The sequence below is a fragment of the Desmodus rotundus genome, chromosome 9 (assembly GCF_022682495.2).
Source record: "Desmodus rotundus isolate HL8 chromosome 9, HLdesRot8A.1, whole genome shotgun sequence".
In the NCBI taxonomy this organism is placed as follows: Eukaryota; Metazoa; Chordata; class Mammalia; order Chiroptera; family Phyllostomidae; genus Desmodus; species Desmodus rotundus.
Genome location: NC_071395.1, coordinates 93,712,216 through 93,736,104, shown reverse-complemented (window position 1 = coordinate 93,736,104; position 23,889 = coordinate 93,712,216). Strand labels below are relative to the sequence as shown.

Sequence of the window (23,889 nt, the reverse complement as noted above, 5' to 3'; positions counted from 1 at the left end):
ATTGACAGCTGATTTCTGAGAAGAGGGAAAGCAACTAACTTTATTCTCACTTAAAGAAGAGGTAAGGGGCCTGGCTGGTGTAGCTCAGTGGATTGAGCGCGGGCTTGCAAACCAAAGGGTTGCTGGTTCAATTCCCAGTCAGGGCACATGCCTGGGTTGCAGGCCAGGTCCCCAGTTGGGGACACATGAGGGGTAACCACACATTGGTGTTTCTCTCCCTCTCTTTCTCCTTCCCTTCCCCTCTCTCTAAATAAGTAAATAAAATATTTAAAAAAAAAAAAAAGAAGAAGAGGTAAGGGATGGGAGAAAAGGCAGACTACTGTAAAGATGGGAGAAAAGGCAGACTACTGTAATTGAATAACAATAAAAATTTAAAAAAAAAAAAAAAAAGATTAAACCTAAGGCTGGTGGGGCTGAGCAGTAAGAAATGACCTTGTATGGAGTCAGTGTAACTGATTAAGGTCAAGATTATAAATAAATAAAGGGTGTATTTTTGGGGAAAAAAAAAAGAAGAGGTAAAAATTGCAGCAATTGCTCTGTCTGCGATTCATAAACCAATACCCCAAATTTACAATTTATAAGCTAATAGGAATGAATTTATTACCCATCTGTAGGTATAATTTTATTCTGGTTCACAATAGCAGCATGCCATATTCCCAACATTCTAAATAGTTCTTGGCCTGTACTTTGAGACATCCTAATCAAGTCCTACCTTACCAGAGGCTCCAGCTGCGGAAACAGCTCTTTAATACCAGAACTGGATTCTAATTTTTTTTTAAAGCCAGGCAAAATATCCAAGCATTTTCAAACAGTTGCACAGTTCTTCAACATTTTTGAGGAAGCAGCCATCTCAAAAGCAATGACCTTCTGAGATGTACTTAAAATGGCTGTAAGCCTTAAGTCATTTACAACCAGATAAGAGGATAAGGAAGGAGAGACATGCAGATTTACTAGAGGCTTAAGGTCTAAGAATCACTAAAGTACTTTTTTCCTCTTCAAAAAAGGTGTTAATTTTAACATTGCAAGCTAAAATGTGGCAAGGGAATATAATAATATACATATTTTTAGTTGAGAAAATAAATCCTAAAATAGAGACTTCAATATAAATATACTTCATTATAAATTTGAAGTAAGTATGAAAAGAAAAATAATCAAAATGTGTTCTATGGGCCTAAAATTAGCCAAAATACTACATTAATTACCTCAGAATCCAAATTCTATTACTAAAAGAAATCACGGAGGTAGCAGGCTTTATTCACTCTTATGATACATTTTATGAAAACTCCAACAACTCTTTCTCAGTACATAGCTAAATGAAAATGTAGTTCTTAAAAATCATAGTTATTCTACTATTTCACTGCAGGCAAATGGGCAATTATTCAATAACCTTGGCCTTGGTGAAATAAAATTAATTATTGAGGAGAAATTAAAAAATAATCATTTATAAGTATCCCAATGGGAAAAAAAGTTAATTGGAAAAGTGAATCTGCAAGATTCTCTGCCGTCTGAAGAAGGTGGCTCACCACCACAACTGCCACATGACTAACTCCTTTTATCTGCAATCACAAGCTACTCGTAAAAGATTAAAGAATAAAATGAGTGTCAATAAACTGTCTTCTTCAAGTCCTAAAATGATAATAAGCATGCACTCTGGGTTCAACTATCCTAACATTGGCACCTATTTGTCATTTGATCTTGAGAAAGTTTAACTTTTCAAAATGTAGTCCATGGTCCATCTACATCAGGATTACCCTGGAAATCCAGTAAAGTACAGAATCTTAGGGCCCACTGAATAAATATCTTTGATGACAGAACCAGTAACCTGCATTTTTAATACCCTCTCCAAATAATTCTAATGCTCAATAAAGGCTGGTAACTACCACTACATCATAGTGGTCTTAATATAGCTGATTAAAATTATGACAACAGAAAATTAAAAGCATATTGTTTCCTCAGCCTCTTCCCACACACTACTGATTTATTTCTATGGCTACCAGGGAAATCAACAGATGCATTATAGAAGTAGATAAAAATATTAAATAGTTTTTTTTATTTAAAGCAGGGGTGTCAAACTCATTTTCACTGGGGGCCACATCAGCCTCATGGTTGCCTTCAATGGGTTGAAATAGTTTTAGGATTGTATAAATGTAACTACTCCTTAACTGGTAAGGAGTTGAAATTACATTTGGCCCTTTGAAGGCCATCGCGAGGCTGATGTGGCCCCTGGTGAAAATGAGTTTGACAACCCTGATTTAAAGGAAGAGAACCCTCCATGTGCCTTAACTTAATGCTAATCAGTTTTCTGTATCTCACATCATTTATTTCATCAAAAATTTTAGAAGGAAGATCTTAGAACAACTAACTTTGTTACCTTCAGAAGTTCCTTAAATTTATAAAGATCATAATCCCCCCAAAACATGGTATGTCTTTATATAAACCTTCACATATTATGAAGTTGTTAAAACTTATTCAAACATGAAAATTTACCTTAGTCCTTCTCTTTGGTATAGGTTTAGCCCTACAATCCTAAAATAACATTTATCTCCTGCTCACTGCTGCAGAAATCACATGTTTAAATCACTATTTAAATGTAGAATTTTAGAGGCTGAAAAAATTTCAACAGCTCAGTCTAATAATGCATTTAGTCTACTGTACTAAGAAAAACTCAAAGATGAATAGAACACATACTCAAGGGACTTGTAACTTCTAAAGAGAAACAAAGCCATTCCAATAGACTTTAAGGTAAAGCAAAAAGTATCTTAATTGTTTTAATTAAAATGTAAAGTGTGTAGGAATGCAAATAAAAAAGTAATTCATTTGAACTGAAGAAAAATGGAGAAGGCGTGACAAAAGAGGCAGCACCTGAGTTGGGTTTTGATGACAAATTGGTATTTCAACTGTCAAGAGCTGAAAGACAGAATGCATTCTTAAATGGAGGAATATTAGAAGTGATGATATGTAGGACAGTTATAAAAGTTCATGGTAGGTATAGTCATGACACGCTGACCAAGCTCTGCAGTTGAAGCAGAGAACATATGTGAAGAGAAATGGGTATGGAAACTTCAGAACAGGAAACTAAGAGATGTTACAGCCAACAAAGCTAAGGAGTTTAAACTTTGTTCAATAGAAAACAAAGAATTTTCAAAGGTTTCTAAGAAAGGAAATGAAGTGATTTTTAAAAAAAATGTGAACTAAAAAAGAAAGTGTCCTTAATTCTTTCCTATCATTAACATGGTTAACATGTAATCAGGAAATAAGGAAAACTATTACAATAATATCAGCAAGAAAGACTCAAGAAATATGACTGAGTTCAGACTGATAGGATATAATATGAAGTTTGACAAGGAAAAGCGAAAGGTAATCTCCAATTGAATAATTAAAATTGCAAATACTGTTACCCAAGATAGAAAAGATAGAAGAAGAAGATGCTGTTTGCTTTTGTTACCATTAAATGGGTTGAAGTAAGGAAAGATGAATTTGGTTTTATATATGAAATTAAGATGTGATAATATATATCCAGGAGGCATTAATTTAAATGAATATACACTTTAAGATATACTTCAAGACCAAAGACACTTCATCTAGGTATCACCTGCAAAGATATGAAGGACAGGCGAAGCAATGGCAATGGCTGTAATGAAGCAAAGCATGCATGCCATCCAAGAATAAAATACAGCTAAAGGAGAACTAATTCATATTTCAAAAGTAGACAGGAAAAGGAGAGCAGTAAAGAAAAATCAAGTAATAAAAAACTAGGATACTACATACAATGTTTCAAAGGCCAAAGAAGAACAGAATTTCAAGAAACTGAATGGTCAATAGCACTAAAATGTTGCAGAGATATTAGCAGTACAATGACCCCAAGAAAAAGCCACACAGTTTACAAATTAGGTGATCACTGCAGGTGAAACAATGGACTTACATTAACATTTGTTTTAATTCAAGATAAATATTTTAATAAGGCAAAGGCATTGTTAACTTTTAGACATTATTAAAAATCCAAAAATCTTCTCAACTGAAAAAAAAACTAAATAGAAAAGGTAATTTTCAATTAAAAATGGAGCCAGATCATGGGATAGTACCTTAAAACTTATTCTGATTAAATAAATCTGTAATTTTTAATGTAGTGCTTTCAAAAACAAGCAAAGTAGCATTTGCATTTGCAAAGTATGTCAGAACTAAGTTAACTTTAAGGTACTAACAAAGACTCACTTCCTTGACCAAATTTTAGTCCTGCTCCTCTGAGCCCTTTTCAACTAGGCCTAGAACTTAGCCCCCATCCTGTCGTTGGCCTGCCTAGCCCACTCTTAGCAAAGATGGTTGCCATGTCATCCTCCTAACCTTGAGAGAGCTGATCAAGTTCCTCCTACCCCACCCACATTTGATGAATAACTCTTTGGCCTGCCTTGCTTGTCCTCCTCTTAGTCATTTGCCCTCCACTGACCCCCTCACCCAGCTCCTTGGCATAACTCCCCAACTGTCCTTGTTAAATCTGGAGTTAAGACCAATCTCTCTCCCATATTGTAATTCACTACTGCAAAGTCTTCTGGGTTTTTTTTCACTTGCTAAATAGGAAATTATTGTTCTCTACATTTTTTTGAAAAAAATCTCCCACAATATTAAGACATATTTGTTTCCAACAAATAAGAAATGAAAGGGGTGGGAGTGGGAGAGCAGGTTCATGAAGCTCATCTCAGCTAGGGCAAACTCGGAGCCAGTGAGCTCTGCGCGGTATATGGGAAGATCATGTAAAATGGGCAGCTACTCCTGGGTGAAATACAAGTGTTTATCTAACCTGTTCCTGGAGACTTCTGTCATCATGAGAAAAAGCAAGTGCACCCTGGACTTTTTTGATCTAGGCTTCCTGGATTAATAGGATTGGAGGTAGAAGGATGGAGAAGGAGAAATTAAGACCCTTAAGAATACTGAACATTCTGGTCTGCTGATTTCTGGGATATGTTAAGGTCCTTTAAGTGGTGGATAAGACACTCTACTTCATCCACTCTGTAGGTCTCTAATCCCAGCTTCTTGGTTAATCTTAAAATACGATTTTGGGTTGGCTCAACATAGGATCCTCCAAGGTCTACGTATTAACCATTTGGTTTCTAATGGTGTAAATCCTGCCTCCCCTATAGCCCCAGGCTTCCAGAACCACATTCAGGCTTGTATCATGTAGAAGTTTGGCTGCTACTATACTTGTTTTGTTTTCTGCTTTATCCCCAACACCTGGGAGACTGTCTGGCATGTAGACATCTTCAATAAATATTTGTTGCTGTAATGAGAGAGGCCAATTCCATCTGGTTGAAAGAAGGTATAACTAGACCTGAGGATCCTGTGATCCTTGACAAATACTTCCTGTGTATAACTGTACGTGCCTCCCTCTACTAAATGTGCCTCAAAGTTGGGTTTTTTTCTTTTTAAGATTTTATTTATTTATTTATTTGAGGAAAAAAGAAAGGGAGGGAAACACTGACATACAAGAGAAATAGCAATCGGTTGCCTCTCACATGTGGCCCACAATCTAGGCATGTGCCTCAACCTGGAATCGAACTGTCAACCTTTTACTCTGCAGAACAACGTTCAACCCACTGAGCCATGCTGGTCAGGGCTGTGCTGAAGAGTCTTCAGGGAAAGTAGTCACTCTCTTAGCCAATATTAACAAAAAAATAATTCATCACACAATCACAAACTCAGCAGAATATCCATAAGACTGACAACTTAAATACTAATGTAAGTTAGAGTTTACAGTAGCGTAAAAAGATTCCCAAATTTTTTATGCACAAGTTTTTAAAATAGCTTTCCTTTAAAAAACAAAGACAAGCGCACTGAAAACGATTTATGTCAGAATTTATCAGTCAGAACTTCTGGTAACAATGAAATGAAATGGATGGAAAAGTAGTTTATGTGTAATTAGTAGTCAAGTTGTAAGTTACATAAAGCAATAGATACAAACAGCACTTCACACCCAAGGTCCTCTATTCAGTTAACAAATCTTATTTAAGCCTTGGCACAGAGAAAGAAGGGAAGAACTATACAGTCTCTATGATTTAAGAGAGATTACATGTATCATACAAGAATGGAAACGGTAAGTTCACTCAAAAGGGGTACAAAAAAGGTGTTAAGAGTTCAGAGGAAGGAGAGATGATTTCTCATAAGAAGGAAAAAAAGGTTTTTTGAAAACACAGGGGCACTTGATTTAAGTCTTCAAAGATGACTAGGATTTATAGAGAGAAGGAAAGGAAAAGGCATTCCAGTATGAAGAAGTAACATAAGCAAAAGCCCAGTGTAGGTAACTTTTCTTTAACCACAGGGAAGAAGAATAGAAGTTAACACTTAGGCGTGTGTGGTGGTGGATTGAAAAGTGTCCTCAAAAATTCATGAGCATCGTCCCAATATGCCAAGGCTGCAGGGTTCAATCTCTCCAGTTAGGGTACATATAAGAAGCAACCAATGAATGCATAAATGAGTGGAACAAGAAACTGATGTCTTTGTCTCTCTCAAATCAATAAATAAATTTAAAAAATCAAATAACATTAAAAAATTTCATGATCACCTGGAATCTCAGAATATGACCTTATTTGGAAATAGTAGAATCTATGCAAATATAATGAATTAAGGATCTTGAGGTAAAACCATTCTGGACTGAGGCTGAGCCCCAAGTCCAATGACTGGTGAACTTATAAGAAGAGGAAAGGACACAGAGAGACACACACATAGAAGGCCATGTGAAGATGGAGGCAGAGACTGGAGTTGGGCTGCCATAAGCCAAGCAAAGCCTGTGGTCACCAGCAGCTGGGAGAGGCAAGAAAGGATTCTTCCCTAGGTTCTTCAGGAGGAACATAGCTGTTAACACCTTGATTTCAGCTTCCAGAACTGTGAGAGAGTAAATTTCAATTGTTTCATTTTATGAACTGTGGTCATTTGTTACTGTAGCCCTAGGAAACTAATACAGCTTGGCTAAGAAGGCTATTGTGAAATAATAAGAAACTGGTCTCTGCCCCTAGCTCCTACTAATATTTGGTTTTTAACCATACTCTTATAATTTTCTGAATGATAGGAGATTCTGACACAAAGCTCTTAAATCCTTTGGAATTTCTTGGGTAACAAGAGTCTTTTGTTCTAGTATATGACGCAACTCTTGGTAGGCTCCTGGATGGGGGCTGATTACCAAAAAGACCAAGCCATAATTAGAAACATAACTCTCACCTGCACTCCCCAATCTCTGGAGAAGGGAAAGGAGCTAGAAAATGAATTAATGATTCATCACGGCAACGTGATGAAGCCCCCATAAAAATCCCCAAAGTATGGCGTTTACACAGCTTCAAGACTGATGAACACATCCCACATGCCAGTGGAACTGGAATATCTCAGCTCCACAGGGACAGAAGCTCTCTTCCAGATCTTGCTCACGGTTTAATCAAAACTTATAGTATCTCTTCATCTGGCTATTCATCTGTATCCTTTAACATACTCGACATTATATAATAAATCAGTAAATAGTTCAGTGAACTGTTCTAGCAAATTATCAAATCGAAGGAGGGAGTCACAGGAACCTCTAATTTATAGCTGGTTGGTCAGAAGCACGGTGGCACCTGGACTTGAGATTGGTATCTGAAATAGGGGACAGAGGGGCTGTCTTTTGGAACTGACTCCTAAACCTATGGAGTCTATGCTAACCCTAAAAGGACAGTGTCAGAATTGAAATGAATTATAAGACACCCAGTTAGTGTCTGCAGAGTATTGGAGAATTTCTTGGCATGGAGGGAAAAACCTACACATTTGGAATACAAAGTATTCAGTGAGTAGACAAAAAAGAAAGTTTTCCTTTTTAGCTAAGTACTTAATGCTCCAGCATTTCATTTTTACATTTTAGAAGGAAAAAAACTATTGACAATAAATTTCTTCTTTACAAGCATATTCTCATATTACCAGGCAGTTATATAAAGAAGTGAACAGAAAACAATGAAATGTCATTACTTACAATGTGTGACTCCAGCCAAAGTTTGGTAGAAAGTGGGAGTATCACTATCATCAGTGAGGGTCACATATACACCTCCAGACAATAGCCAACGAGAGAAAGTAAAAGCATCTTTGTTTAGAAAAAGCCAATTTCTAAACTTTTCATAGTTTACCTTTTCACCCTAAAATTAAAAAAATAAAACACAGTTTAGTCATAACTTAAGGTATCTTACTTGGAACATGCACAATTTGAAATTTGCAATAAGTTGACATTTACCTACAAAGGAAGAATTATCTAACTAACACTATAGACTGTAATCTTGGAAATCAAGCTACTTTAAAAAATAACTGCACTTCAGAACTTTCATTTGCATGAAATGTACATGCTAATTGCAACTTACTTTGTCAATTCATTAAAGCAGTGCATTGCTGCTAATAAGCCATATTTTATTTGCTAAGGTATGTCCTGAAATCAGTAAATTGCATTTCTTTCAATATTAAATAAATCCAATTTATCACTTGCCTTATCCCTCTTTCTTTAGCACTTCAATCTGTCAGAATTAGCATGTTTTAATAAATCTATATGAAATTTAAGTGCTCTTTTAAATTTCATTGGCAAATTAAAAACAACTATATGAGCCCTCAACCAGAAGGCATCAATGAAAACTTGTATTCACAAGTCAGCTAGAATACAAAAAGAAACAAGTAGATTCTACTTCATTGCTTTTCTTCTTTGCTAAATCTTTCTTTGCCATGATAAATCTCTGGAGAAAAATAGTGCCCAGGCTAAGAAAGAATATCACATACATGGCTATGCAAGTCAATCTCTTTGGAAGACATGAGGACCTAGGTTGAGTGAGGGCCAGATGCTGCTATGGGAAAAAGGGAGATGCAACTCACACGGAAATACAATGAAGAATGACATTCAACAACCTAATAGCTCTAGTCCTAATAGAGATATTAAGGGACACAAATAATTTATAATCTAAAAGAAATATGGTAGAAATAATTCCTACATTGTTTAGTAATATCCTACTAGTACAGCAATAGAATTAGCTTAGTAGTTTCCAAACATTTAACAGTGTAATCCAAACACTCAAGACAACAATGAGTCTGGTTTTTCTGAATGGAAGAATATGGCATTAGACTTGCTACAGGGACATGTGAGGACATTGCCAAAATGTTTAGGAAATAGGGATCATAACCATATTGTTTCTTTAGCATATGTTTAGTCTAGAAAGAGTGTTAGCAGTATAAATTCCACAAGTTGACGCTTATTTTCACACATGTTAACATCTCTGACATTGGAATAAGTCTTAAAATCAGTAATATCCTTAAATTATAACTGGTAGTTCAGACGTTGTTATAAGATATGCCTTATGTACCCTAAGAAAGAAAAAAGCTGCCAATTATAAAAGTTACTTCTACCAGTTTCACATATAGGTAATATTTACTGAGTGTTTACAATACCCTGAGCGCCATTCTTAACATTTTCATATTAATTTAATCTTTAAAGCAACTCTCTATAGGGAAATACTATTATTATCCCCATTTTACACATGAGAAAACTAAGGCGCTAAAAAGCTATGTAGCCCTGGCATGTGTGGCTCAGCTGGTTGAAATATCATCCTGTAAACCAAAAGGTCACGGGTTTGATTCTCAGTCAGGGCACATGCCTGGGTTGCAGGTCGGTGCCCTGTCCAGGTAGGTGTTTCTCTTGCATCAAAGACTCTCCATGTCTGTCTCTCTGTCTCTCTCTCCTACTCCCCACGCCCCCGGAATCAGCGGATGTGTCCTTGGTTGAGGATTAAAATAAAATGTCATGTAATTTGTCCAAGGTTATATACACTGGTAGAGATAGGACTGAACCCAAGTTTCTGTGTATAAGCTGTATACCGCACTACCTGTTTAACTTAGTAAAGTATAAAGTAACCTCTGAAATCCACCTCTTTATCTGAATCACTCCATATAACTACTAGCACCAAAATCCCATCTGTCAACCCTGACTTTTTATGTTTTTGAATCATGGATCTCATCTAAAAAATGTAGCAAAAGGAAAGTCTCTTTATAAATTGTCATAATAGTAGTCTAAAAAAATTCCAACTACAAAACACAATTAAAAATAAATGGAACCTGAAACTGATACATCTTTAAAAACAATATAAAACATGAATTTCCACTTTAAAAATCAACCATCAAAAAATTATTCATTAAGAAAAAAATAAACCCAACACAACTCCTATGTGCATTTCCTTAACAACATCATCTGTCAAGGCTAATAAAGCCAACACAGAAAAAGCAGAGACCCATTCCATTTCACTTAAATTCAGGTGCTAGCTCCATATCTTTTAGCTAAAGTGCATCTTTTTATAGTGTTGGAGTTTTTTTAAGGAGTGCAAAAAAAACCCACCACGAAGTATTGTTATGGAAGGTCCAAATAGGCCTGTTCTAAGTAAACTGATATTGAAACACGGTATTTTGAAAGCTAGGGTCTCAGATAGAATCATCAGAAACATTTCTCAAATTACAGCAGGTAAATATATCAAACAGTTGAATCAGATAAAATTAACCCATTTACAGTATTGGGTTTTTATCACCCATAAGTATCTAATGATTTACATAGCCCTACACATGAATATTCCAAAACCCTGACCTCCCATTTCTTTGATCTTTCCCCTTCCAAAGCCCCTGTCCTTCATACAACACTACCTCAGCTATTTTTTACTATAATTTTATGATCCTTTTATTATAATAACTGTTGCCCTTATTATAAATGCAATTTTAAGCATCTCATCATCATAATTTCCTCTTGAGTACACTCCTTCTAGCATCCTGACTCCAGTGATTTTTGAACTCCACAGGACCTATACGAATGACCTACACTCCTCTTTGTCAAATGTAACAATCATTTCTCAATGACCAAAGGTCAACTCACTTGACCTTTCAGTTTATTTTACATAAACACTCCTTTCTCTTAAAACATTTTTATCACTTGGCTTCCAGGACACTCTTCACTTTTGGCTCTCTGCACAGGCAATTTCTTAGGCTCCTGTTTTGGATTCCTCTTCATCTTGTCAATCTCTAAACAATGGAATACAGTATTCAGTCTTCCAATCTGTTTTCTATCTATAAGCCAACAAATCCTTCTCTCTGAACTCCAACTTATCATGTCAAAAAGCATAGCTGACAACTCCACTTGAATGTCTAATATGATTCTCAAATTTAATTATGCTCTAAACGTCTCAGTACTGAAGCCCCAAACTCCCTCCTTCAGTAGTCTTAGCCATCTCAGTTAATGGCAACTCATTTACTAAATCAGGCCAAACACCTTAGTCATTCTCTTCTCTTTCTGTCACAGATCACGTCAACCCCACCTTCAAAATAAATGCAGAATCTAAAAACTTCTCATCACCTCGCTGCCATACCACGATCTTAATAGCCATCACCTCTTACTGTTACCATAAGTCAGTCAGAGTGCCAGGGGAGTCTCTGCCCATTGGCCACAATGGCAGCATTGGAGGTTCTTACAATGAGCACGCTGAAAGCTAGAAAGATGAATGGATAGGGCTAGAGCATGTCAAAAGCTAGAAAGATAGTTGTATTAGGAAAAAAGCTCTCCCCTCCCTATCCCTATAAGAACTGCTGGCTTGAGCAGGAAGATAGAGATGATCTTTGAGAAGGGAGTCCACTATCCTCCCAGGGTGTGCAGAACCTGAATAAACCTCTTTCCTTTTGCACCAGCACCTGCCTCATGAGTTTGACTTTTGTGGCCACAGGCAGACAAACTTTCGTTTTTTTGTTTGGTTTTTTGTTTTTTTTACCTGGGTCATTCAAATACCTCAATCGGACTCTGCCAAGCCTACTCAACACACAAAAGCCAAAATGATCACGTTTTTAAAAAAATAATAAACAAAAACACAACTCATGTACTTCTCTGATCAAAACCCTCTAACACTTTCCATATCTCTAAGGGTAAAAGTCAAAGAACTCACACTGACCTACAGGGTCATATATAATACCCGCATTCCATGCCACCCCGCCCCCAACCTCTGTAACTTCATTTCCTACTACTCCCTAGTTCACTCTATTCCAGCTAAAGTGGCCTCTCTGTTGTTCCTTAGACATGTCAAGCACACTCCCACTTTAGGGTCTTTGCTATATTCTTTTCATGAAAAGTGCCTACCCCAGATATCTGGTTTTATCTCTCACTTCCTTTAATTTTTTTGTTCAAATGTCAAATTATCTGACAAGTCTTTCCTAACTATTCTATAAAAAATACTGACACTCAGCCACCTCCTCCCTATTACCACCTATCTCCCTTACTCTATTTTATTTCCCTCTAATTATCATCTAGGTACCTGCTTTTGTACCTAAATTTTACTTTTTAAAGATTTTATTTATTTTTAGAGAGAGTGGAAGGGAGGGAGAGAAACATCAATCCAGTTCCCTCTCGCACACCTCCAACTGGGAACCCAGCCCTCAGCCCAGGCATGTTCCCTGATTAGGAATCAAACCAGCCACATTTCAATTTGTTGTATGATGCCCATCCTACTGAGCCACACCAGTCAGGATTGTGCCTAAATTTTAGTGAAGTGGGTGGCTAACCACATTTAATTCCCATCTATAAAATGGGAATGTCTTCATAAACCCTTTAAAATGAAAAAATACATTTTCTCCTCAAATGAGCAAAAAATATGAACACATTTGACATCTCTGAAAAAAATCCAATTATCTAGCCTGAAAAGATTAGATCACCTTTTTTCGGACCAGGAAATGTTTGTTCTTAGAGGGAAAAATAAAAGCTATACCTAGCCTAGTCTGTCTTGAAATACTGAAATACTATCAAAGCAACTTCCAGTCAACATGTCAGAACCAAAAATGCAAGCAGCCAATCCTTTGTACCAAATACATAGAAATACTGAGTAAAATGTAATACCATAACCACTACCAAAAACTGCATAGCCAAGCTCAAAAGCAAGAAAGGGAGTGGTAAAATCTAAAGCCAGGGAGTCCAAAGAGATATTAGGGCCAGGTAAATGCATTATGGTTACAGTATTGACAATCAATGCCTAAATAGTTAGGAAAGTAACTAAGCTAAACTGAATAAAAACTCCCTGAATAAAACCATGAGCAGTGAAGGACTGTCATATCTGAAATGAAAGTAGGTCAAATAGCCACCCGTAAGAAATCATACAGCACTGAGTGCCACAGGAAAGGTTCAGGAACTTCTGAACGGTTTTACTCTACTACCTCTAGGGATTTTTCCCATATGAGTAGACCTCTAAAAAGAAAAAAAAAAGAATTTTCTCTGTAAAAGATACACATTTTCTATTGTTTAACTTTTATACAAAATAGGAAATTTATGAAAAGAGAAAAAATGATAAATTTTTTTAATGTAAATTTTTCACAATGCAAATCAACTAAGTAATAAAATAAATAATAAAATAGGCCTTGATGGGGCATACAGATACCAGAACAGGTCAAGGTAAATGAGTCATATACCTATATGTCCATGATGAAAAGCAATGGCACTACAATGTGAGCAATGCTCAGGTTTCTACAGGATCACCCGTGCAGGCATGTGTGTGTTGGTGTGAGAGTGTGGGAGTGTGTTTCCTTACACTGTAAAAATAGAGGGTCATCTTTACAGTAGAACTGGTAACTTTCAGATTCACAAATATAGCAGTAGTAAGTGTTATGTACCTCTGAGCATAGAACTCAGTTGAAACACCAACTGTTAAATTCAAAATTTCAAGAATACATGCACATAAACATCTATTCATCATAGCTAAACTCATTATACAACTTATAGTTAATACGCTGTCAATAGGTAGAGATAAAATCCTAGTCTTTAAATATACCTCCGAGAAACATTTCCTGAGTGTATCTGGGACTTTACCGTCCACCACATGGAGCATTCTTTCCATTTCTTCCCGTGTAACATAACTTCCAGATTCACTTGCAAAAAGACTAAAAATGTCTAGGAGAAAGGAAAAATAAATTAATCTTATCATAGATTAAATACAACTTGGTGGAAGTAGGGAAGAAAAAGGTAGCAATTATTGAGTGATTATTAGTACCAAGCACTTTATAAACACATAATTTAATTTATTCCTTGAGAAAGCCCAGCAATGCAAATTAAAGCGGCAATGTGGTATCTTTTCAATCACACCAAATTTGCAGAAATGTTTAGGTGTGACAGTACAAAGAGTTAACAATAATGTGGGAGAAACAGAAACTCTTATACACTGTTAATTAGAGTATGGATTACTACAACCACTTTACAGAACAATTTGCCAAAATCTAGTAAAGACGAAGATGTATGCTAGAAATTCAGGGTCTAGGCACCTCCACTTCTACCCTTGAGAAAGTCTCATACATGTGCATGTCCATGAACAACAATGTTCACTGGAGTATTGTTTGTAATAGCAAAATTTAGGGAAAATAGATAAATGTCTGTCAACAAGCAAATAGGTAAAGTGAAATACAAATAAACACACACAATGAAACACTATATAACAGTGAAAATAAAGGAATTAAGTGTTTCAAGATGGATAAATACCAAAAATATTCAGAGAAAAAGCAAACTGCAAAATAACCTGTATAGTATACCATTAAAGTTTAAAATCTGTAAAACATAAAACAGTTAAAGATATGTTTAAGGATATATAAAAATGTCATAAATGCATATAAAACCTATATGAGAAATGAGACATCACCAAAGTCATAAGAATGATAACCTCTGTGAAGGGAACAATGGGGATAAGACCATAGAGTGATATAAAGAGAGAACCCTACGTTGGCTATATTTTATTTCTTTAAAAACAAGATCTAGTACAAATACGATATAGTGTTAAGAAATAATAGAGCTGGTTGAGGGTACACATTATATGTATGCTTGAAATACTACTATTATGTGTTGAACTATATCCCCCAATAAGGTATATTGAAATCCTAACCCCTGGGTACCTGTGAATGTGACCTTATTTGGAAAGAGAGATGACAGAAGGATATCCATCCCTCTGTACGCCAGGTGGCTACCACTGTCTCCTCTCACATCCCATGGTCAATTCCCTTAGGGAGACTATATATTATTGGCAGGCTCTGACCATCTGTTATGGGTTGAATTGTGGCACCCCAAACCCAAAGATGTTGAAGTCCTAACTCCAGTACCTAGAATGGGGTCTTTGTAGAACAGTCAAACCTCGGTTCTCCTATGTCTTGGTTCTCAAACAATTTGGTTCTTGACCAAGTCATTCATGTAAAAAATGTCTTAGTTGTCTAACAAACTTCAGGTCTCGATTCTCTACCTGACCACACTTTCACGTTCATACCTGTATGACCAGTCACCTGTCTCTCAGGTGACAAAGGAGATTTGATTTTCAAACAAATCACTTCTCGAACAGTTTTCCAGAGAAATTAAGTTCAAGACCTGAGGTTCCACTGTAATCAATTTATGATGATGTCATTAGGATGGACCCTAATCTAATATGATTGATTATAAGATGTCAAGACAGACAGTTGGAAGAAAGCCATGTGATGAGACAGGCAGATTAGAGTAATGCAGCTGTAAGCCAAGAATTGATGGCCACCCCCAGAAGTTGGGAAGAAAAAAGGATTTTTCCCTGTAAGTTTCAGAGGGAGCAAAGCCCTGCTAACATCTTAATTTTGGACTTCTAGCTTCCAGAACTGTGAGATAATATCTTTTTGTTGTTTTAAGCCACATGATACTTTTAAGTTCATGATACTTTTGTTATTTCACCTCCAGGAAACTACTGAAATTTTATAAGAAAAATGAAAAAAATTTAAAATAATGTGTTTGTCTTTGTGACTCAAAAAAATTCTATTTTTAATTACTGGCTGCCTGGAGCCAGAGTATAAATTTGTTGGTGGAGTGATGCTATTGAAAAAACTAGGATCATAGTTATAGTCCTGTATATAAAATTGAGTTTATGGATATGTTCACTATCTTGGTCGTGATAATATCGGTGTGTGAGTATATATATATATATATGTCTCAAGACATACCAAAATGTACACCTTATACATGTGCATTTTACTGTATGTCAATTATACCTTGATGAAACTATAAAAAAGGAAATAAATGCATATCCTAGGAAACACAGATAGACAATAATCAACTTATCTTCCCTTTCATGTTTAGAGAATAATTTGCCTGCTTAGCAGGATTTAAAGCCATGGATGAAGTTCTATCCCCTTCTGGACTTAGAAAATTCACCTAATAAAATTAAATTCTGAAATTAAAGGAAAACCATTAAAAAGAATTAAACTTTTTAGCAAGAATATGTATAAAACATTATTGAGTAAATGAATATTTGTTTTTATTTGTGAAGTAAAGAGTAAACTGCTAAAAATGTATCAGAATTTTTAAAATAACGACTTTATTGAGATATAATGCACATTCCTTAAAATTCATCCTTTAAAAGTATACCTACCATTCACACCCTGGCTGATGTGCCTGAGTGGGATAAACACCAGCTTGCAAACAGAAAGGTTGCTGATTTGACTCCCCGTCAGGGCACATGCCTGGCTGGGTTGGGGGCCAGGTCCCTGGTTGGAGGCATGTGAGAGACAGTCAATTGATGTTTCTCTCAGGCACTGACATTTCTCTCCCTCTCTTTTGCCTCCCTTTCCCTCTCTCTAAAAAATAAATAACATCTTTAAATATAAATATAAATAAATATTAAATAAATAAATAAAAGTGTACAATTCAGGAGCTGGCCAAGTAGTTCAGTTGGTTAGAGTGTTGGCCCAATATGTCAAGGTTGTGGGTTCAATCCCCAGTCAGTGCACATACAGGAAGCAACCAATGAATTAATAAGTGGATAAATAAGTGGAACAACAAATACATCTCTCGCACTCTCTCCCTCCTTTCTTCTCTCCCTCCCTCCTTCTCTCCCTCCCTTTCTCTCTTTCTCCCCTCTATCCCTTCCTCCAAGATTAATTTTTTTAATTTGTTTTTTTAAAACAGTGTAAATTTCAGTGTAATCTTCACTACTATCTAATCCCAGAACATTTTTATCCCAAAAGGAAACCCCATACTTATTAGTAGTCACTCTCCATTTTCCTCTCCCCCTAGCCTCTGGCAACCATTAGTTTACTTTCTGTTTTTAAGGATTTATCTAATCTAGACATTTTATATAAATAGAATAATAAAATATATGACCTAATTTGACTTGCATGTATCACTTAGCATAATGTTTTCAGGTTCATCCATGTTGTAGCATGTACTGAGTTGGCCAAAAAGTTCATGGATTAGCTTGTCCCATAATCTCTTCCATTTCATATTATTGTAAAGTGTGTACTTTTCATCACCTGTCAAAATTTATATTAAAAATGGAACGTTTTTGTTACGTTTAAGTAAAGAATCACATGTGGAAATACAGTCAAGTTTTTTCACTTGACTTACATGGAACCCAAACATCAAGGTGATTAACATAACCAAGCTGGTGCAAATGATTTTCAATGCTTGATTTGGATTTTTTAAAAGATGTTATTTATTTTTAGAGAGAGGGGAAGGAAGGGAGAGGAAGAGAGGGAGAGAAACACCAATGTGGGGTTGCCTCTCATGCGCCCCCCAACTGGGGACCTGGCCCACAACCCAGGCATGTGTCCTGAATGGGAATCAAACCAACGACCCTTTGGTTTGCAGGCCAGCACTCAATCCATTGAACTACACCAGCCAGGGCTGATTTGGGTATTTTGAGTATGTCAGCCATCTTCCTCATGGTAGAACGTTAACTGTTCTCAATTAATGTCTTGATTTGATCACTATCAACTTCAACTGGTCCACCCAAACCGTGGAACGTCGTCCAGTAAGAAATCTCCAGAATGAAACTTTACAAACCACTTCTGACACATTTCATCAGTCACAGCACCTTCTCTATAGACTGCACACATTGTTTTTGTTTCACTTGCATTTTTACCTTTCTTAAATAAAGCATACTATGCCAAAAATGTTGCTTATTTTCTTCTATCTTCAATATTAAAAGTTATACAAAAATTCATCAATTTTGATGTTTTTTTAAATGCATACTGATGATAGCTGTCATAGTAAAATCTAACAAAATTGTTTCAAATGAAGTTAAAGACAGCTAAGCACTTACTATTAAAGCCACTGGACAGGAAAAAAGCACAAAAATTTTTTGGCCAACACAGTATCAGTACTTTATTCCTTTTTATTGTTGAATAATATTCTATTATATGGATATAGCACTTTTTTTTTTAAGATTTTATTTATTCTTAGTGAGAGAGGAATGGAGAAAGAGAGGGAGAGAAACATCAATGTGTGAGAGATTGGTTGCCTCTCACACGCCCCCAACTGGGGACCTGGCGGGCAATCCGGGCATGTGCCCTGACTCAAAGGGAATGTGCCCTGTAGGGGAATCGAACCAGCAACCTTTTGGTTTGCAGGCCAGCACCCAATCCACTGAGCCACACCAGCCAGGGCTTTTTAAAAAAATATATTTTATTTATTTATTTTTAGATAGAGGGGAAGGGAGGGAAGAAAGAGAGGGAGAGAAACATCAATGTGTGGTTCCCTGTCACGTGCCCCCTACTGGGGACCTGGCCCACAACCCAGGCATGTGCCTGGGAATCGAACCTATGACCCTTTGGTTCTCAGACCAGTGCTCAATCCACTGAGCCACACCAGCCAGGGCGGATATAGCACATTTTTAATACAATAGTTGATGGACACTAGGGTTCTCTTCATTTCTGACCATTATGAACAGAGGTGCTATGAATATTCATGTACATTTTTTTAATGAATACAGTTGACCCTTGAACCACATGGGTTTGAACCACATGAGTCTACTTATACAGATTTTTATTTTTCAGTAAATTCCCATACAGTTTTTTGATCCACTGGTGGGAGTCCACACACACAGAGGGCTGACTGTATACATTGATTTGTGCCATTTTATACAGTGGACTTGAGCATCTGTGGATTTGGTTATCCACAGGGGGTCCTGAAACGAATCCCTTCCAGATAACAAGGGACAGCTAAGTTTTGACTGGGTCAAAAAGTTACACACTAATTTTCAACAGCATAGGGGTTGGTCCCCCTAATCCCCACATTGTTCCAGGCTCAACTAGGTGTTTTCAATTTTCTTTGGTATGTAAGTAAGGACTGGAATTACCTGATTGTAGGATAACTTCAGGTTTAACAAACATCTGAGGAACTCCCAATTTTCTCAAGTGGCTGCGCTATTTTACACTTCAAACAGCAATGTATGAGGATTGCAACTTTCCCACATCCTCTTGGGTGTAAAGTGGGGTCTTATTGTAATTTTAATTTACATTTCCCTAATAACTAATTATGTGGATCATTTTTTCAAGTGTTTATTGGCCACTTGTTTACCTTCTTTGGAGAAATGTCAATTCAAATCCTTTGCTTGTCATCAGAAATCTGAGGCAAAATAATTCTGCACACATATCTATATTACCATTTTGAGATAATAAAAGTACTTACATTTTGCTTTCTCTTCATCTTTGCCTCTTGTAAGAAGGACGAGTCCAACTATTAAATTATTGAAATGCAGTCCTTTTGATGTTCCACCAAAAGAACAGTAAATCACCTATGAGAAAATGATAAAGCCAACCTCAGTTGTTTCAGTTGTTGAGGAATTTGAGGCTGATAACATATTAAACAAATCTTGTCTCCATCAAACAAGGACCTGGTAGACCACTGAAATGATGTTCAGTTCCTCCCCCTTTTTTCTCTTTTACACCTTGTTATTGTACTGAGCCAAGAATATGCTGCATCTATTCTTTTTTTAAATGTAATTAATTAATTAATTTTAGAGATTGTACTTATTTATTTTTAGAGAGAGGGAAGGAAAAGAGAAAGAGAGGGAGAGAAATATTAATGTGTGGTTGCCTCTCACGTGCCCCCGACTGGGGACCTGCCTCGCCACCTAGACATGTGTCCTGACTGAGAATTGAACCGGCAAAACTTTGGTTCACAGCCCACAGAGTTACACCAGCCATGGCCTATGCTGCATCTATTCTAAAGTACATGTATCACTGGCTATCACACTGAATATTTACTCTCTCTTTGGAGTCCTTATCAAGGTCCAGGAAGATAAGCATCTTTTCCTTCAATAGCTGTAATACTATGATAAGGATTCTGTGGAATTATAGAACCTCCTTCAACTTCTGTAAAACTAATACACATCATTGTGATTCGAAAGACTGACATTCTCCAACTGAATGTGTAACCATGCAGAAACTTCATTTCTTTAATATGACCTTTTCTTCTTTCCTTCCTTTTGATTTAAACTGGCATCATCCAGCACCCTGACTCACCTGCCTCCTTTCCCCTTGCATGTCAATCCGTTAATCTTTAAACCCTCAGGACAATAAGGTTCTCATCAGCATCAAATAATCTCAGGAACAAAGCCTCAGGTCCCTTGATCATGGAGACAGAGTTTCAGTCAAACTAGAGATAACATCTAGACCTCAGTTGTATTCAGCTCCAGAATGACCCCACAAAACACATCCTTGTGAAACCAGACAAAGTGATGCCATGTGTGACATCAGGAACAGATGCACTGATCAACTACCCACTGCCTTGGTGCCAGCCAATCAGCAGAGCCACAGCCCTAACTTCCTTAGTCAACATGATTAATGATTTTTCCCCTATATAACCAACTCATACCCAAGAAACCATTGGGGAGCCAGGTCTTTGAGCATTAGCTCATCCAGGACTCCAGGCATGGGCCACCTCCTCAACTAATAAATCCTTATTTTATTTGCTGCAAACTTCTGTTCACATTTTCTTAGGCTTTGATGGGCACAAGCAAATCGACCCCTTTAGTCAGGTAACAAATGTTCAGAAATACAATGGCAAATGTATCAAACGGTTTTACACCTTAAATTTACAGTTATATGTCAAATATTTTCAATTAAAACAGTAAAAAATAAAAAGATAAGGAAATAAAGAGATCCCAAAAGACATTTTTTAAACTCTTAGAAATGGGTATAACATTAATCAGAAATAAAGAAAAGCTATGCATAAGAAGAGAAAGCAACAGCAATCACATAATTCATTCATTTGACAATTCTTTGTTGAGTGCCTAATGTGCTATTGTGATATAATAAGAAATTTATATTTCATCTTCCTCCAGGTTCCTGACACAAGAGCTTCTAAAAAAACCCTTGGAATTTCCTGATATCAGTGAAAGGAGTATCTACTGTTATCCATAATAAGCCCCCTTTCAACCACATCTGAGTGTATGCTAATGAGGTGACTCCTGTACCCTTTATAAACCTACAGAATAAGAGCACCTAGTCAGAAAAACTAACAATATAATTAAGGGTTGGAACTTTCAGCCCCACTCCCCAATCTCTAGGAAGGGAAGAGGGGCTGGAGATTAAGCCAATCACCAATGGCCAATGATTTAATAAATCATGCCTATGCAACGAAGCTTCTACACACACACACACACACACACACATACAAACAAAAAACAAACAAAAAACCTCCGGGTTGGTGAACCCATCAAGGTGCTCAAAAGGTGGAGTACCCAAAGAGGACATGGAAATTCCATGCACCATTCCCCTCCAACCTCCAATCTCCACCCCAAAAATTTGCCCAACACAACCCTTTCCATTTGGTTGTTCCTGAGTTGTATCCTTTATAATAAACAAAGTGGTAACAGTAACTAAAATGCCTGCCTGAGTTCTGTGAGCCATTCTAGCAAATTATTGAACCCAACCAGGGAGTCATGGGAACCCTAGAATTTATAGCCAATTGGTCAGAAGTATGGGAGGTCCAGAACCTGCAACTGGCATTTGAAGAAGGGGGCGAAGGGCAGACCTTTACGGTCTGTTCTAACTCAGGGTAATTAGTATCAGAATTGAATTGAATTGTAGGACACCTAGATGGTATCCAGAGAACTTAAGAATTGGTTGATGTGGAGAAAAATAAAATCCATGTATTTGGTGTCAGAAATGTTGTGTTGTTAAAAAAAAAAAAAAAAAAAAAAAAAAAAAAGATCTGACCTATCTGCCATGCAGAATTTTTGTCAATAAAATGCATGATTAAAGAATAATTGGAGAAATAACATTTAAATGATTAATATAAAAATGAAAAATAATTCATTAAATGATATTTATAAATATATTTAATAACACTCTGACACCTGATGCCGAAAACTGTATATTCGTTGTGCCACTGATAGCAAAACCTACCAAAAACTAGCCTAGAGATGGCTCCAGATCAGAATATAAAAAACAAAAAAAGACAAATACACTTTGTGGAATAAATATTATTCGTTGACCCTTACATATATTGGAGGAAGGTAAGAGAAAAAAACCTTCTATCCCTGGGGGAGAAGCTGAATCATTGAGAAAGTTTCTCCCTCCAAAATCCAGGGGCACAACGTCTATGTAAAACTAAGACAAATGGAACAGAAAATGTCCCCCACCCTAGCACACCTCACACCACACACAAAAATTAACATAAAATGGATGAGACCTAAATGTAAGAGCCGAAACTCTTAGAGGAAAGTAAATCTTTGTGACCTTGAAGTTACTCAATGGTTTCTTAGATACAACACCGAAAAACACAAGTGATGAAAGGCATGTCAGCATCAAGCCACCATGGTTCCCAACTGCATCCATGGGGGTTTGTACTCAATCTTAATTTGTTTTGTGTATCCGTTAACAAGACCTGCCCTAAGGTCTTCATTTTATGCCATTTTGGCTAACAAAGGTTTCGTAGGAACACTCTATTTTCAGATAGTAGAGGAAGTCTATATTTGAATTTGGAAGCATTTTATATTAATATGGACCCAAGTTTAAATTCCTTCCTCTAACTGGCAACTTACACTATCTCATTAAATTGCTAGTTATATCCTAAAATTAAAAATTCTAAATTCCAAATTTTTATATCATACTAGCATTTAAGACAAAAAGAAAATAGAAAGAGAGACACCCTGAACACTAAGATGGCTTTAGTCATACTGGTGAAGGAGAATAAACTCACGGATGTCAAAATGGAGGAGCTGCCAGACTGGATATTGATGCAGGATTTCGCCCCAAAGAGGTTACTACCGGTATTACAACAACTATGTGAAGAAAGGGAGCATCACTGGGACATCTATGGTGCTGGCAGCTTACATGCTTTTCAACTACTGCCTTATTTATGAAGAACTTAAACTTGAGCAATGACCCAACCACCACACTGAAGAGGGGCCCAGTGTGGACTCCATGTTCCTGACCAGCACCTCTGAATTCTAACATTCCTAACAAAAGATGTCTGGTTAAAAGAAAAAATAGAAAGATAAATTCACACTGAAACAGAGAACCCAGTAAGGTATAATAGGAAAAAAGCTAACCCTGTCATGAATTTGAAATGACAGAATAAGAAAGTAAATAATTTTACCAATAAATACATGTAAGAGAATTAATGCACCATATATCCCCACCAAAAAAGATTAACACACACACACACACACACAACAAATGTAATCTCTGTATCATGTAAACCACAAGGCTCAAAAGCACACAAGTTAGAAACAGAAACTATCACTAATTAGGAATGATTAATTAAAGTTCTGTGTAATATACCAAACTTAAAATTCCTGTCATAATTTTCACTGTTTTATTAATTTTATTTTCATTTCACATTTAGAATGACATGATGCATATCTATAAATATACCTATAAAATGCTAAGTTAATTATTTTGAGAAAGGAAATATTTACATCACTTAGCACATTTTATGTCTACCTAAAAATTTTAGTAGAATTTAAATAAGCCTTTACAAATTCCAATAAGCTACTGTTTCATTCACAACATTTAATTTTACAGAATTTAATTAGGTTTTATTATCTGGAAAGGTTTTCTTTAACACAAAATTTATAAAACATAATCCCAACAGAAAAATATGTCAGAGTTATA

The 23,889-nt window shown here is 36.4% G+C and overlaps 1 protein-coding gene across 2 annotated transcripts in view; it reads right to left on the bottom strand.

Annotated features, from left to right (window-relative positions):
* The window catches only part of USP32 (ubiquitin specific peptidase 32), a 137,493-nt gene that overhangs the window by 73,271 nt on the left and 40,333 nt on the right, over positions 1-23,889 (bottom strand). For both annotated transcript variants that reach the window (XM_024572877.3, XM_024572879.3), the window contains exons 3-5: positions 19,454-19,559; positions 13,821-13,939; positions 7,982-8,141 (exon numbers count right to left, since the gene is read on the bottom strand). In XM_024572877.3, coding sequence (XP_024428645.2) covers positions 7,982-8,141; positions 13,821-13,939; positions 19,454-19,559 — 385 coding nt within the window. The remainder of the gene's footprint in view (positions 1-7,981; positions 8,142-13,820; positions 13,940-19,453; positions 19,560-23,889) is intronic.